Source organism: Alexandromys fortis, unplaced genomic scaffold (assembly GCF_014885135.2).
Source record: "Alexandromys fortis isolate MF-2015 unplaced genomic scaffold, M_Fortis_MF-2015_v1.1 scaffold_67, whole genome shotgun sequence".
Taxonomy (NCBI): domain Eukaryota; kingdom Metazoa; phylum Chordata; class Mammalia; order Rodentia; family Cricetidae; genus Alexandromys; species Alexandromys fortis.
Genome location: NW_026067945.1, coordinates 8,305,933 through 8,322,216, shown reverse-complemented (window position 1 = coordinate 8,322,216; position 16,284 = coordinate 8,305,933). Strand labels below are relative to the sequence as shown.

General features: G+C 52.3%; 1 protein-coding gene across 1 annotated transcript in view; it reads right to left on the bottom strand.

Moving 5' to 3' along the window:
• Window positions 1–7,925: 7,925 nt before the first annotated feature.
• Window positions 7,926–16,284, bottom strand: part of Rgma (repulsive guidance molecule BMP co-receptor a) — a 41,355-nt gene continuing 32,996 nt past the window's right edge. The window contains exon 4 of the mRNA XM_050149144.1: window positions 7,926–10,503. Within this exon, the coding sequence (XP_050005101.1) occupies window positions 9,805–10,503 (699 nt within the window). The 3' untranslated portion in view covers window positions 7,926–9,804. The remainder of the gene's footprint in view (window positions 10,504–16,284) is intronic.

Below are 16,284 nucleotides of genomic sequence, written 5' to 3'. Positions count from 1 at the left end.
ATAAAAGAATGCAACACATCTTTGCATCACTAAACAAATGTTCCGCAGCATAAACAAATGTAACACACCTTAAACTAACATTCTGCAACAATCAAGACCCAGATACCCTCTGCTTTGACAGCTCCCTCTTGGTCCCACAGGCCTTGCAAATGGCGTGCTCTCGGTTCTCCCAGCTGCCCTGTGAGGAAGTCATCCTGGCCCTAGTTGACAGAGGGCAACAAGGCTCACAGACACAAAGGGGCTCATGGTTAAGGTCGGAGAACCAGGAAGCGCCACCTGAGAGGACCCAAGACCTCCATCCCCTTCCTCTGCTATAGGATGGTGGTGAAAGTGTTGCGAGTTTCTCACCACTAGAGGTCACCCACGAGGCAGAGCGCCTTCATCCACTCTGCTGTGCCTTCAGCATGGAGCCCAAAGGTCACTGTCACAGTATCTTTTAAATCTTTGCAGAATATACAAATGTCCCCCCAAATCTAGGCCACGTCCAGCCACATTGGGTAGCCTCCAGTTGTCTGTATTTAGAAGAACCAGGAAGGACTCTTAGTATTGTGTCAGGCCAACTTTCCATGGATGTGTGCACTCAAAAAGGCAGTTGTGGGGAAGTGAGCTCTGTCTTAAAGACCTAGCTCTGGGTAGCTTAGGCGCCAGTCTCGACACCCTTGGGCCTTGCTCACCAAACCCTTTGATGCAACATGCTTGGGCTCTGAGAACCTGGAGCCTAGGAAGGGGGTGGCTGGACAGGACTTCACAGTGACAAATTGGTGCTAGTACTTTCGGGCAAGTGACCATGATATCTAGCTCTTATAATACCACTGGGCTGTTTCCAGCGTTCACGCACATCGGAAATGGGGACCACACTGGCAGCCAGATCGTATCAGAGTTGTTGCCAAGACTTGTTCTTAACCTGGAAACCTGACTGGCCGCTTCTGGGTGATGGGACCCAGTTGACAGGCCTCCAGCACACTGACATGGTCCTCCTTAGAACCTGTCTTAGAGTTTCTGTTGCTGCAAGGAAACACCATGACCCAAAAGCAAGTTGGGAAGGAAAGGGTTTATTTGACTGACACTTCCGCATGGCTGTTCATCATCAAAAGAAGTCGGGACAGGAACTCAAGCAGGGCAGGAACCTGGAGGCAGGAGCGGATGCAGAGGCCACGGAGGGGGTGCTCTTTACTGTCTTGTCTCTCCTGGTTTACTCCTGCTGTCTTACAGAATCCACGGCCACCAACTCAGGGATGACGTCATCCACAATGGCCTGGGTACTCCCCCATCGCTAATGAAGGAAAAGCCTTGCAGCTGGATCTACTGGAGGCATTTTCTCAACGGAGGCTCCCTCCATTAAGATAAAACTCTAGTTGTGTGTCAAGATGACCTAAGACTAATCAGCTCAGACCTCCAGGCTCTCAGACTGTAGGTGGCTGTTGTCTCCTCCCAGTTTGTCCCTCTTCTAAGCCCTCCTTGTCCATCTAGCCTATAGGTGTGAGTGGCGGGTGTTCTTCTCGGACGAGTGTTCTTCTTGGAGACAAAAGGAGGACGCAAGACACAACAAAACCCACGTGGCGCCAGGTTTATTGCAGCGTGCGTAACAGTAAAGAGAAGGGAAAAAGAGGATGAACGGAGGGCGTTCCAGCTTTTAAAGGGTCTCCCCACGCACGTGCGTCAAACGCCACGTTCTGCACCTGCGCAGCCTTTGCGTGGAAAGCTAGGCACTCCTGGGAAAGGTAGTTCCCCAGACGAGCGATGCTCAGGGGTCTTTTGGGGAATAATAGCGGATAGACCCTCTCCCTGGTCACCCAAACTAGAACCCTAAGTGGATTCCACCCCTGTTGGGGACTCCTGACGTTGTCTTGGCTTGGAGAGAGGGTGGGTGGGCTTCCTCTTTTAGAACCTTTTTGTAACCTCCAAAAGTTGACTGCTCTTGACCCTGGTTTACCCACCGGGAGGAAGCTGGGACAAAATCACTTCTTTCTAGGTTGGGTGTCAGATTTGTTCGCACTCAGAGGCTGTAGCGGAGGAGGATGTGTGGGCACTAGAGTTTGTCGAGGGACGACGTGGAGCTGGGTCAAAGCTGTGCCTGTCAGGAAACGGTCATTTCCAATGAAGAGTGGTCTTCCCATACACTCCAGTTAGTTTACAGAACAACCTGATGACGGAGGGGCTAGCCTTATTTCCTCATGGTTGAGATGGCTATGGCTAGGAGCAATTATTACTTACCCATCCTGGCACAGAGCCCATGAATGATGGGGTCCACCTAGGCTCTGTCCTCTACCCAGAAGTTCTCTTGCACAAACTACTGTGCACCCGGGCCATCAGTAATTATATGTATATGTGTGTATGTGATATATGTCTGTGTGTAGCTATGTGCCTGTGTGTGATATATGTCTGCATGCAGCTATGTGTCAGTGTGTATGTGATATATGTCTGTGTGCAGCTATGTGTCTGTGTGTATGTGATATATGTCTGCGTGCAGCTATGTGTCTGCGTGTATGTGATATATGTCTGCGTGTAGGTATGTGCCTGTGTATGTGGATATATGTCTGTGTGTAGCTATGTGCCTGTGTATGTGGATATATGATGTCTGTGTGTAGCTATGTGTCTGTGTGTATGTGATACATGTCTTGTGTAGCTATGTGCCTGTGGCTGCAGATACCCATGGAGGTCAGAAGAGGACGTTGGATCCCCTAGAGCTGGAGTTATGCGTACTTGTGAACTGTTTGACATGGGTACTGAAAACTGAACTCTGGTCCTCTGCAAGAGCAACACATGCTCTCACTCGCTGCTGAGTGATTTCTGCAGCCCCATCCAGGGCTCAGCCTCTTGTCCAGTTGCCTTGAGGAATGGCTTCCGGGGACTGCTACTGGCCCCATTTCCAACTATCTTAATCCTTTAGACTCTTATTCGTTGTGAGTTATCTCTTACCCCAAGCTGTCAGAACACCCCTCCTCCTCCTCCGTGACAGTTGTCTTTTTTGCCTATGTCCAATTCCCTAACAGTTTCTGAGCAAATCTTAATTCTCCCCCTAGCAGATCTTTTCACTGGGACATTTTGATGTACATTTTAAGGCCCAGAGAAGGACTCTTATCCGTGCAGAGTGGCTTTTGGGAGAGAGAGAGAGAGAGAGAGAGAGAGAGAGAGAGAGAGAGAGAGAGAGAGAGAGAGAGAGAGAGAGAGAGAGAAACAGAGCTGGTGTGTGTTCAAATGTGGACAAATCCTCCCAAGGTCACCCTGAAGCAAGGACAAGGTGATGATGGACAGTCTGCTCATCTTGACCTTAGGAATTGGGCTGCCTGGTGTCTTGTCTGAATCCCAAAACACCCCTGCTGCCACTACAACCATGTACCAAGAGTGCTTCATCTTTTTCCTTTTCTCTCTCTCTCTCTCTCTCTCTCTCTCTCTCTCTCTCTCTCTCTCTCTCTCTCTCTCTCTCTCCCTCTCCCTTTGAGACAGGGTTTCTCTGTGTGTCTTTGGCAGTCCCGGAACTTAGACCAGGCTGGCTTCGATCTCACAGAGATTCATTTGCCTCTGCCTCCCAAGTGCTAGAATTAAAGGCACGTGCCACCATGCCCAGCTTGTTCTTTCCTTTTTAAATGTTAGTCTCTTTCCATCCTACACAGCTTAGTGTTGACTGTGAAGCCCAACTTCAGTGAACCACCCGCCCTTTCCCAAGCACCTGGCCTGAGGCCGTCTCCGCAAGGTGGGGTGGGGGGGGGGCTTTTCGAGACTTCAGCACTCTCTGTGAGCTGAGTGGTTCCACCAGTCTCTTACTCACCACAGCTGAGCAAGCGGCTTGTCGGTCTGCTCCCAACACGTGTTCTTTTGTTTGTGAAGCCCAGCCTGTGAGCACAGCTTGCCTTCAGCATTTGCGCAGGGCAGTTTATGTTATTTAAATAAGAAATTTCTAGGGAGGTAACCATATCTCTACCCTGGTGTTTCAAGTCACACCTGGTGACAGTCCCTCTGTCTCTCAGCTCTGCCTACCCATCCTACATGTTCAATGCAAAGCCTATTGCTGTGGGACAATGGTCTTGTACCCTGTAAAGATTTGTCATTTGTATTGGTTTAATAAAACGCTGATTGGCCGGTAGCCAGGCAGGAAGTAGAGGTGGGGCAACGAGAACAGGAGAATTCTGGGAAGAGGAAAGAAAGGCTCAGTCTGCAGTCGCCACCCAGCCGCAGAGGAAGCAAGACAAGAATGCCTCTCACTGGTATAAGGTACCAAGCCCCGTGGCTAACACAGACAAGAATTATGGGCTAATTTAAGATGTAAGAATTAGTTAATAAGAAGCCTGAGCTGAGAGGCCAACCAGTTTATAATTAATTAATGTATTAATTTATAATTAATGTAGCCCTCTGTGTGTTTCTTTGGGACTGAACGGCTGCGGGACAGGTCAACAGGCTAGCATTCCACACATCTCTCCAGTTCAGCCACTGCCTGAGACTGGCTTTTTTTTTTTTTTTTTTTTTTTTTTTTTTTTTTTTTTTTTTTTTTTTTTNTGCCCGTCCTGGAACTAGCTCTTGTAGACCAGGCTGGCTTCGAACTCCCAGAGATCCGCCTGCCTCTGCCTCCCGAGTGCTGGGATTAAAGGTGTGTGCCACCACTGCCGGGCCTCTGGGACTGGACTTATGTGGTGGCAATGGCTTTGCCTTTCCTTGGTGGAGGCTTGTCTCTGAGCCTGCGTGGCTCCCTCTGGCCTCAAAAGAAAGCTTCAAGTCAGGCTAGCACTGCAGCTCATTAGGTAGGAATGCTTGTCAATATATACGAGACCCTGGGTTCCATTCTCAGCACTGAACAAAGATAGTGGTGCACACCAGTAATTCTGCCCTCGGAATGAAGATGACAGAGCCAGACGCTCGGGATCATCCTTGGCTACATACAGTTTGAGGCAATCAGGACGACATGCGACCATGTTTCTAAGGGGACGAAGAACCTACACTGTGTTTTTCCCCAGCCCAGGAGGCTTGCCATGCTCTAGCCGCTGTGTGGTCTCATCCGGGGACTTCCATCTGTCTCTTCACTGCCCTGGAGTCACGGCTGGTTTCCTGTAATCCCTTGAGACCTCCCTCTGGGCTGGGCTGTTCCAGGTCCCCAGCATCCTCTGTTCTTTGCAGAGAGCTCCCCTCCAATTGTGTTCTTGACGTGGAATGCTCTGGAAATTCATGTTGTGGGCTAGCCAGACTCGCCTTTCATCCCTCCTCACCCTTTTTTAGTTAGGAGGCCACTCGCAATGAACCCGCCTTCTTCCTGGGGTCTGCTACCATGGGCCTTTAGGGTATCTAAGTCTCACTTGTTGGTTTGTCTCCCCGGTGAGAATACAGGACTTGTCCTCACAGACAAGTGGAGTCATCAATCGAGTAAGTGCCTTAGGTACCATTGCCACAGGGGCCTCTACTTCTGGTGGGTTCCCTTTGTCGTTGGGCCTCTGTGCCAGGCATTAGCTCATTAGATTCCCACATGACCTTGGGAGGTGGCTAAGCGTAATTCCATTTTACAGATCAAGAATCCCAGGCTCAAAAATATCCAAGGGAGACCACCCAGCGAGCAACAGGCAGGGCCCCGCTCCAACGCCAAGTCAGCTGGCTGCCCCAAGCCCACATGCCCCCTCTGCTCTCAGCCATGCTCGGGCATGACAGAGAGGCTCCAGTGCTGCTTGGCTCTCCGGGGCCTCTGCCAGAGCCCTCTGAGAATGATGCCATTGCGATTTACCCACTCGGTTACCAGATTTCGTCTATCAGCCTCTTCTGTTTTTACCCCTTACGAATCCCGCCTTGTCAAACAAGAACTCTAAGATTTCTTTTACTTATTTTTGTTTGGGGGCAGAACCCAGGGACTTAATGTCTCTCACATGATAGGCAAGTGCCCTGGCATTGAGCTACACGCCCACTGCACCCCGTCTGTGTTCTAGCAACGTAGGCAGTTTGGGGGATTATGCCAAACACAATGAAGACAGGGACTACTCAGGCTCAAGGTGTTGGGCCCACACTCTTGAGGTGGCAAATTCCCCTGCTCATGAGGGCTAGGAGCAGTGTGGTGTTCAGGAAGGAATTTTTGTGGGTTAAATTTAGGGGCCTGAAAAAATCCGAAGCCCAAACTATTTCTTGGCCAAGTGTCGGATAGCATTTTCATCTGACGGAGAATGAGAGACTTTTTCCCCATGTGCCTGACTTTTCCATACCCTGGCCTGTGTGTGGCTGGCTGGTCCTGCCACCTCCGTACTGCTCTGACCACTGAGGCTGAGGCCTTTGGCTCCTGACAATGCAGGAGGTGTATTTAGCTCTTTCCTCATCAATCAACCCTTCCCTGTTTCTTTAGGGGTCTATGTTAAAAAAAAAAAAAAAAAAAAAAAAAAGGAGCATTCTTTAAAGTTCTCCCGTCTCATGTCTGGTTGGGGTTGTGTGGGGTGGGGTGGGTATACATGCTCTTGCTTGCCTGTCGTCTCATCACTGGCTCTGTGGGCTCCTCCTCCACGGGGAACAGAGCATGAGCAGTAGACACGAACACGGCCATGTCATGGGAATGACAAAGCCTTCCTTTGGTCCATGTGTGGACGACAGGTGTCCAGAAAATGTCACCAGCAGCTCCCTCTTCCCAGATGTTTAGAGCCTGGGGGTGCTCCCCGACAGAGAGCCCTACCAGGGTTAGTTGAGCCTCCCTAGTTGCTCAGTGGCTTGCAATAAGCCTGCCTCGGAATCAGATATAAAATGGATGCTGTTGTGGCCGTGTCTCCACCAGAGGCCACAGCCCATCTTTCCTGTATGTGCCTGTGGTTTCTTCACGCACCATCTCCTCGGTTAGGTCAAGCCCTAAAATAGGCAGGGCAGAAATTCCTGCCTCCATCCTCAGTCTCGCCAGAGTTACTCTGTAAGTGGAACTCTCCGATTAACCCCTCCAGGGAAAGATCCATGTCAGCTTGTAGAGGAGGGAGCAGGGGCTCAGAGAGGTTAAATGACTTGCCACAAAGGTCCCTTACTTGGGACTTCAACCTGGCTTGTGTTGCTGTTTGGAATCTCTAGCTTAGAGCCCCATTCCAGACCCTGCCCTCAGCACCCCAATGGCCCCACCCCTGGAGGAGTCACCTCAGCCGCCGAGAAGCCTGCCAAAAGTTGGTCCCTCCTTGGGGCCTACAGGCTACTTAAGACCCGGCATGTTTGCCATGTGATACCTCTCTTCATCCTCCTGAGGGTCACCTAGGACTGCTTTGCTGTTCATTCAACCTGGACTTACCAATTTGGTTTGTTTGGTTGATTGCATCGGTGGTGGCAGGGGATTCAAAACCTATCTGGCAGGTGGGGATACCTCAGTCAGTTCTTAATCTGCTAAATGGTTTGAGTTCCTTGACTCATTGTGTAGGTGTCTCTTCATTGTCCCCCCCCCCCCCACCATATAGTGTTTCTCTATGTAGCTCTGGCTGTCCTTGGAACTCCCTGTGTAGACCAGGCTAGCCTTAAATCCAGAGACCCACCTACCTCTGCCTCCCAAGTTCTAGGATTAAAGGTGTGTACCACCACGCTTTTTTTTTTTAATGGATGACATATGACCACAAGTCAGCAGTGAACCTAGCTGTACATAGGTCTGGACAGCGGTCCTATTAGAAAATGCCACCAGGCCCTTAGGACGCTGAGGAGGTTAAGAGGCTCCTGGCCAATGTGGGCTGGATGAAGCCATTACGGACCTCAGACCGTTCCCTCTCCTCCAGTTTTGTCCTGGAAGGCAATCACAGGCATTATTAGGCTTCAATATTCCTAGTGCCAGGGAAACCGAACCAACCAAGTCCTCCTAAGGAAGAACACCAATCTCCGAGTCACAAAGGGCCACAGTGGCTAAAGAGCTGCGCTTGGGCACATGCTTGCCCAAAGCTTCGGGAGAAATCCACTATCCACATCACCGCTCCACTCCATCCCCCAGCTTAGAAAAACAAACCGCGACATCTCATCAAAAAGGAAACAACAAAACAAACTTTACTTGCATTTAGCCATTAATAAATAATTTACAGTATGTACACGCAGTGACACTCCACACAGGTCGCAGACATGTGGACACAGTGAGGGGTTCCCACTTCCAAGCAGAACGTGATCAAACACAACCAAAATAAAGTGCTTCAATTTTTTTTTTTTTACTTCCAACATAGGGATAGCTTAAAAAAAAAAAAAAAAAACCAGCAGGGAGGAGGGGCTGGGCTGAGCCCCTCCCAGCTACCCATGTGGTTTTTGGCAGGGGTCAGGACCTCTGGGAGAGAGAGAGGCAGGTTCTGCAGCCTCCTGGCCAGTGTATAAGAGGTCCCTGGAGAGCAGCGGAGGGCTGCTGCAAATGTTGAGTGGGGGGGCTAGGGTGGGCTGCAGGGTCGCTGGCTGGGCGGCCCATGGGGCCAGCCGCTTACACCACGCTGGTCCCATGGGGGCCTCCGGAACAGCAGCAGAGATGGGAATGGCTCTGGGCTCCGGGGATGGGTGCTCACCTTGAGCAGAAGGAAAGCTAGGCTCCCGATGGCAGGCCTCTGGCCGTGTGGCCAGAGTTTAAACCAGAGACTAGCGGGAGGAGACCCTGCCAGGGTGCAGGTGTTGGAAGGCCTCTTAGCTGCTGCTCTTCCCACCAAAGACTCCAGGCAAGAGGGCTGGGGTGGGGAGTGGAGCTGCTGACCAGCAGTTAGGGGAGTCTAGAAGGCAGGTGAGAGAGTAGAGGACAGGGCAGGCCAGCTGGCCCTATCTACTGTGTCTGCTGCTCGTGCCCTGAGGCCCCAGGGCCCCTGCTGAGGGGCTGTAAACCTAGCAGGGTGGGTGGTGGTGGGCAGGGGAGGGCGGGAACTGGAGGATCACTTTTCTGCTGAAACATTCAGAACCAAGCACTTCCTTTTCTTAAGTGCAATGGGAGAGGGGCAGAGGGTGGAGCCAGAAATGGGATTGGAGCCCAAGAGTGGCACTGTTGTGACCTCAGGCCAAAACACACCTTTCCTCCAACCGCGGGGCTTTGCAGGCAGGTGCCTGCGCGTGGCACCCTGAACTCACACCCACAGTGGCCGGATGCACGGGGGCAGTCTCTCTGTAGCATTGGGTGGGAAGGGACCAGGAGCCTACAGACCACAAGCTTACTTCTGTTGGTTAAAGATGCCGAGCGAGGACCCTCTGGGGCTGTCATACTGCTCAGAGGCCCTGCCCTGGGAAAGAACTGTGTAGATGCTTCAACCTCACTGATGTGGTGGCTGGGGGTGTACCCGTGGGCTTAGCGTGTGCGAGTGTGCTTGTGTAACAGTGTGCGTGCGCGTATATGGGAGGGCCCAGGAGGCCCAGGGTAGGTGGGTGTGCAGCAGTCAGCTGGGCCCGTCTCAGTGCATTGTGAGGGTGTGGAAGGAGCCGACTTTCCCAGTGTCTCTCTGGTAACGGGGTGGGGGTGGGTGGGGGGTGGGGATCTTCCGCTTATGGGGGCTCTGGCTTGCACATTCACACGGTGGGGTCGGGGTGGAGGGTTGGTCTCCCTCTCACACAACTCTACTGTCACAAAACACAGCACCAATCACCACAACCTTGTCACGTGCACTAAAAGAAAGAGAGAGAGAGAGAAAGGAGAGAGAGCTGTCCCAGGCCCTGAGCCCCGGCCAAAACATTTGAAGATGGCCTGGTATAGGTCATCAGCTAGAGGCCACCTCTGCTACTGAACGGTGCAGAGAACATGGGGTCGCAGAGAGCCCACCTGTTGGGCTGCATCCCGAAGATGACTCCTCGGGGCCCTCAGACAAAGGAGAAGCCGGGGGCGAGAGGCCAAGGCTCCTGGCAACGTCTGCACCTCCCTCTGCATCCAAGGCGGCCAAATGTCTACCATAACACGGGCAGCAGGGCCAGAAGTGTGAGGGTGCCAAGGAGCCCCTGGGGGGCCAAGGGGAATGCCGCGGCCACAGCACCTGGCAGTTCCCGAGTCCTTTCAAACAGGTGGAGCTTGTCCTTGTTGGAGTGGAGCATCTTGCCGTCCTCCAAGGCATAGTAGGCAGCCAGTGTGAAGTTCACATCACCAGTTGTGAGGAGGTCAAAGACACAGGCCTGATAGTACAAGTCTTCGACAGGCAGCTTCTCCTTGCACTTGGCCACGGCGGTCTCATACGGGAATGTCTCGGGGACCACAGGAGAGGGGCTGACAGCCGCCGGCTTACGAGGGCTTTCTGCGTTGGCCCGGAAAGCCTGGAAGTCAATCTGCTGGTTGAGCGGGCAGCCCCGCAGGCAGAGGTAGAGGCCTTGGCTGTCGCGGTCCTCCACGGCGTTGACCACCTCCTCGGGCATTCTGACGGCAAAGGTCAGGTAGCGGCCCACCTGGCGGACCACGATGGTGGTGCCGATGTACTTGGCCTGGATCTCCACGTGCTGGCCTGACACCTTCTCAGTGATCTTCAGGCTGTTGGCCCCGTGTTTATCTCCACCGTTCTTGGAGCCGTCCGCAAAGGCAGATGGGAGCTCATCCATCTCAGCTTGGTACACTTTCTGGTCCACACACTCTGGGAAGTTCTTGAAGATGATAGTGAGCTATGGAGAAGGGGACAGAGGAGAGTGGATTAGGGTCTGGGGAGGTTTTAGGGAACTGGGGTAATGGAGGGGCACGGTGGAGCTTCCCTTCTCCATAGCGGTCATAGTCCAATACCAATCACGCTGTTGAACACTGTGATGTGAGAAGCCCTTCTGTATATGTGTGCCTTTTATTGGTTAATGAATAAAGCTGCTTTGGCCTATGGCAGGGCAGAATATAGCCAAACTAAAAGAGATATACAGAGAACATAGGCGTTGAAGGAGGCAGATGCCATGTAGCTGCCCAAGAAGCGAGAGGTAGCAAACCATGAGCCTCATGGTAAAATATAAAATAATAGAAACAGGCCAATTTAAGATATAAGAGCTAGCGAGAAAGACGCCCAAGCTATTGGCCAAAGAGTGTTGTAATTAATATAGTTTCTGTGTGATTATTTGGGTATGGGAGGCCGGGAAACAAACAAGCAGCCTCTGTTTACAATACTTAATATTTTTATTTATAATTTTCTTTCCTTTTTTTTTTTTTGGTAATTGTTTGTTTGTTTTGAGACAGGGTTTCTCTGTGTAGCTTTGGCTATCCTGGAACTTGCTCGTTAGACCAGGCCTAGAACTCACAGAGATCCACCTGCTTCTTCCTCCGGAGTGCTAGGATTAAAGGCACACGCCACCACCACTTCCTGGATTTTTTAGAAAATATACTAAAATTACTTAGAAAAACTTTAGTTCACTATCCTAACTTAAAAAAAAAAAAGCTCGCCGGGCGGTGGTGGCGCACGCCTTTAATCCCAGCACTCGGGAGGCAGAGGCAGGCGGATCTTTGTGAGTTTGAGACCAGCCTGGCATACAGAGCTAGTTCCAGGACAGGCTCCAAAGCCACAGAGAAACCCTGTCTCGAAAAACAAACAAACAAACAAAAAAAAAAAAGCTCATTCACTACAGACAGCAGTAAACCATAAAGATAAAATAAAAAATAAAGTTAAAACTAAAAGGACCAATTAAAAATAAAAGATCCTAAGTCCACTATGGTCAGGCCAAAATGCTGCTCCCCCAAACACCAGACGCTCATTCATTCCAACTGTGAGTGTGGCATAAGGGGCTTGGTAGATGTCTCTGGGTGCAGGGGAGTGAGGTGGAGACATACTGGATTATCTGGTGGGCCCAAGGGTAAACGCAAGCGTCTGCAGAAATGAGACTCGTGTTGAGGGGGACACAGCCAAGAGAGAGGCAGAGTGAATAGGAAGGTGGAGGAGAGAAGGTTGCAGCCACCAGCCAAGGGATGCCAGCAGCACCAGAAGCTGGCTGGACACTGGCGAGGGACAGCCCTGCTGACACCCTGATTGTCTGGCACGGAGAACTGCGATGCTCGGTGGGTGAAATCCATGCGTGTGAGGATAGAGGTTATGGTCCCAAGGCAGTTTTGGGGGTCACTTCAAGCTGGGGAGGAGGAAAAATAGGGAAAGGAGGAAGGTGGTTGTCAACCAAAAACAAAACAAAACAAAACAAAAGCCAGAGGCTTCAGGCTGTGGATACAGCTCCTGTGCAGGCCAGAACACAGAGGTCACTTCCAAATGGAGCCTGTGGTCTGCAGGTGAAGGGCTGGGCTGCTTCAGGAAGTGCCGACGACGTCTGGGTAAGGCCAGTAGTAAGTGTTCTGAGAGCCACAGACACGCCCTGTGTTTGGCATTCCAGGCACCACAGTTATTATTCCTAGTCTCCTGTGGCAGTCTGTCCAAGGGCAGGTGACACCTCCGACTCTACAGAGATGCTCAGGGAGCTGCAGTAACTTGCCTGAGGTCACACAGCCACAGAAGGCAGGGCTGGGATTAATTTTGGGTTTCTAACCTCTGGGTCACGACCCCTCTGACAAACCACAATCTCCAAAAAATATTTACATTACAATTCATAACAGTAGTGATAAGACGGTGATGAAGTAGCAGCGAGAATACGCTTATGGGTTGGGGGTCACCAAAACACGGGGAACCCTTTAATAAAGGGTCGTGGCATTAGGAAGGCTGAGAACCACGGCCACTAGCCTATGCCCATCTGAGGGCAACCAGGAACCTGGAAACCCAGCCTGAAGCCACGGAGAGAGGTGACATATGGGGCAAGGTGATACCCAGAGCTGTTCCTTGTCATCCCTCCAAACCTTAAGTTGTTCCTTCCCAGGCTCAGTTACCACTCTCCTCTGTGTAGAACAACGTTCACTCCTCAAGAAGAGGGGTCTGGCTAGCTAGCTGATCGGACTCCAGGGGGGACACTGCCCCCCACTTCTATCTGCTGCTTTTAGGGACCCAGGAGAGGGAAGCAGGTTGCTGATGGCACATGGGGACTGGCTGAGGTTGGATGCTCTGCTCGGCTGCTTGGGAGGTGTGTGTGGTAGCTAAAGGGGTCATGGTAACAGCCTGAGAAGACTCACGAGGTCACGGGCAATCCTGGGGTTGCTTAGCCAATCTCTGGTCCAGTAAGTGTAAGGATAAGAAACCAGAAACACTGGTTGGGTGGCAGAAGAGCCAGAGAACCTAGGCTCGGAGTCACAGGGAGGCCAGAGATGCGGGGACTGGGGGTGACACACAGTGCCTGGCTGCAGCTCCAGGTGGCTACAGCTGCAGAGAACCTCGGAGACCCAAGTAAGCAGAGTGTCAGCAGGACAGGGTAGTGGAGCCTAGAGGCTTCTGAGCACCTCAGGCTGAGGAGGCGGCCACGAGTGTTGGGAGCTGCTGGAGGAGTCCCTCAGTTCAGCACTGTTCTGTGGGTGCCTCATGCTAACCAGATAGTACATGGTAGCAGCCAGGGGTCCTGGGATCCAAGAAGACATGGGGTCCCGTCTTTTTCCTGTGTCACAGACTCACAGGACATTAGGGGGGTCATCAGTCAGGCTACATCAGGGGCTAGGGTACTCTGGTTTTCTTGGGGGTGAGTGGGTTCCTTACTCCATAGAAATGCTAAAAATCAAACCAAAATAATAACAACAACAAAACACTAAACAACAACCCCCACCCCCAATGAACCAACCAACCCAACCCCAAGAATCCTACTCCAACATCTTTTAGATTCTATTTGTAGAATACAATCTGATCTAGATCATGCTAATATTTTCCTTCTGACTTTAAAAGAAACAAGAACCTTCCCACAGCTATGGTAGCCTGGGTTCAGGGTGGGGTCCATCTAGTATGACGACAGACTAGCTCTGCGTTCTATTGCTTTGTGAGAGAAAGACTGGGGAGCCCCGAGTCCCCAGAGTGTGAGTCCCAGTAGGCACTGGCCACACAGCTTCCTAAGCATGGAGACTCCATTTCCTGTTTCCTCCCTAGGGCTCCCATTTCCAGTAGGCACTGAAGATGTCAGAGGAGGCTGGAGCCTATCTCAGCTGCAGAGTCATGCCTCGGGCCACTGAAAATGAAGCTATTCTGTCCCTGACCCCAAAAAACAGCGACTCCATACAGTTCAGCTTCCGCTTTTCTTCCTAGCCAACAGCTTGTCCACTGTGGTGTGGAGGCACCTGCAGGGATAAAGGTGGCCCAGCCAGGGTGGTCTGGGAAGTGGGTGGTCCTGCCTCTGGAAGGACAGACGGATGGATGGCAGGGTGAGGGATGCCTGTGCTCTTACTCGGTGTACAAGGCCACACAGATGCGGGGAAGGGGGTCCTGCCTTCCAAGTGGCATCAGTCTCCGCGGAACAGGAAAGGCTGGTTTGGCTCGAACCGCCATCTCTCTTGGAGACAGCCTCCTGGAAGGCTGACAGGCTGCCTGACTCCTTGGTATTTGTGCCAGGGACGCAACCACAAGTAACAACATGAAGGGGGCCTGTCGAAAGCCTGGCAGCCGGCTGTCGGCCTACCATGCATGGATGAATCTCGAGAGGGAGAGGGAGAGAGAGAGAGAGAGAGAGAGAGAGAGAGAGAGAATAAATACACAATATAACAGGCTTCTGAGTGCTAGGGTTAAATAAAAAAGGGTGAAGGTGGAAGGAGGTAGAGCCGAGTTCCTGCCTCAGAGCCTCAGTTTCTTTGCTTATAAAGTGGGCACAACCAGCCAAACTGGGAGGAGGCAGTGGATGTTGACTAACTAATCTGCTTTTCGGTGGAAAACCCTACTTCTTTGTCCTTGAAGATGGGGGCGGGGCAGGAGGGCTAACAGCAGCACCCTGGGACTGTACAATGGCCCTGGGTGAGGTTGTGAGGTCTATGGGGCCAGACTTCCTGCAGGCGACTTCCAGAACAGACAGTGAGCAAGGCCGCCAGGTAGTGAGGTCAGGGTAAGGGCCAGTTGGAGTTAGGCTGTTTCCGGGGAGTTTAGTGGGGAGGGTGCAGGGAGAGGGTGGACAGTGCTGGAGCTAGAGCCTAGGCTCTGTTGAGAGGAGGTCCCCAGAGACTATACTAAAGTCTCTCACATCCCTTGCTGCCTATGTCCCCACATCCCTTCACTGTCATGATTTGGGGCCAGCCAGCTCAGGGGCAGACCTTCCCAGTTTCCCGAGCAGAGTCAGGGCCAAGGCATCCTTCTGTCCTAACACCCCGTGCTGGGCTGTCTGAGTGAGGAGCCGCCAGCGGGGAGGGCACATACAAGGTGGGCATGAAGGGAGAGTCCATGCTGCTGGTTGAGAGAGCACCCATACACTCGGGGAGCAAGAGGCTGCAAGAACAGGCAGGAAGCCAGGGCACTGGAAATCGGCCACTAAGGTAGCTCCTCTGGGGCCCACAAGGCTCCCAGTCTGGTCTGAGTCTTGAGTTTGGCTTGGCCACACATACCAACACTGTCACTGTCTGGTCTTCTGCAGCGCCAAGCTGATGGGGGGGTCGGAGAGGTTTCTGCCTGCTGAGATCAAAGGTCTGGATCCCAGAGGAAGGACTGGTCTGGTCAGGCTCCATCACACACCCCATACCGTTCTGGGAATCCTCCATGTTAGTCTGGGTGGGGAAGACCTCCCGTTCTAGCTCAGCCAGTTCTTTGGTGCGGAGATCCCTGCATCAATCCTGAACTAGAGTGGACATCCGAAAGGCAGGTGAAGGAATCGAACGGAGCACAGAAACAAGTGAACAATGAATTCCCTAGGTTTGCGGACAGCACTATCGTGTCGAGGGCTGGGGTCTAGCTGTACCTCACCCAGGTGTGTTAAGGCCACGCACGCTGCCTCACGGCACGCTGCCCAAGTTCCAAGGTGGCAGAGGTCCGGGCCCAGCCTCCCTCATCACACACAGGTCTGTGTTTGGGCTCTGTAGTCACAGTGAGTGATATCACCTTCCTAGGTCAAGGGGAGCAGCAGCTACCTGGTCCCCCATCCCCTTTGTATCCTCAGGTCTCCCTGGGTACCCAGATGCCAGCCCTCAGGAGCCCCCCCCACATGGGGCAGGGAGACTGGGTCCAGTCCAGAGCTGTGTTTCTTGCAGCTCTTAGCAGCCACCCCGCCTCAGGCTCCCAGCGTTCATTTATCTTGGCTCTGGGGAAGGAGGGTGGTAAGCAGCTGAAAGCTGCAGGCAGGTGTTTGGATCCTTGCCTGAGGCACCCTTAAGTCTTCTGGGGGGCCAGGAGGGGTGTGTACTAGGGGCGGGGGTGGAGAGGAGTGCTCTGGCCTCAGATCCGCTGCCCTCTAGACATCCTGATCTGTAACTATGAACCCGGTAGGGCAACCTTGGTGAAGACCTATTTGTTTTCTACCCAGTGGGAGGGCCCAGAATGAGACCTTCTTTGCTAGGTCAGGGCCACCAGAGCAGAAGGAAGTGGCAGCGATGGAGCATTTTTTTTTTTTTTTTCTGGTTGCCAGGTCACCTCTAGGGTGTGGCGGGGG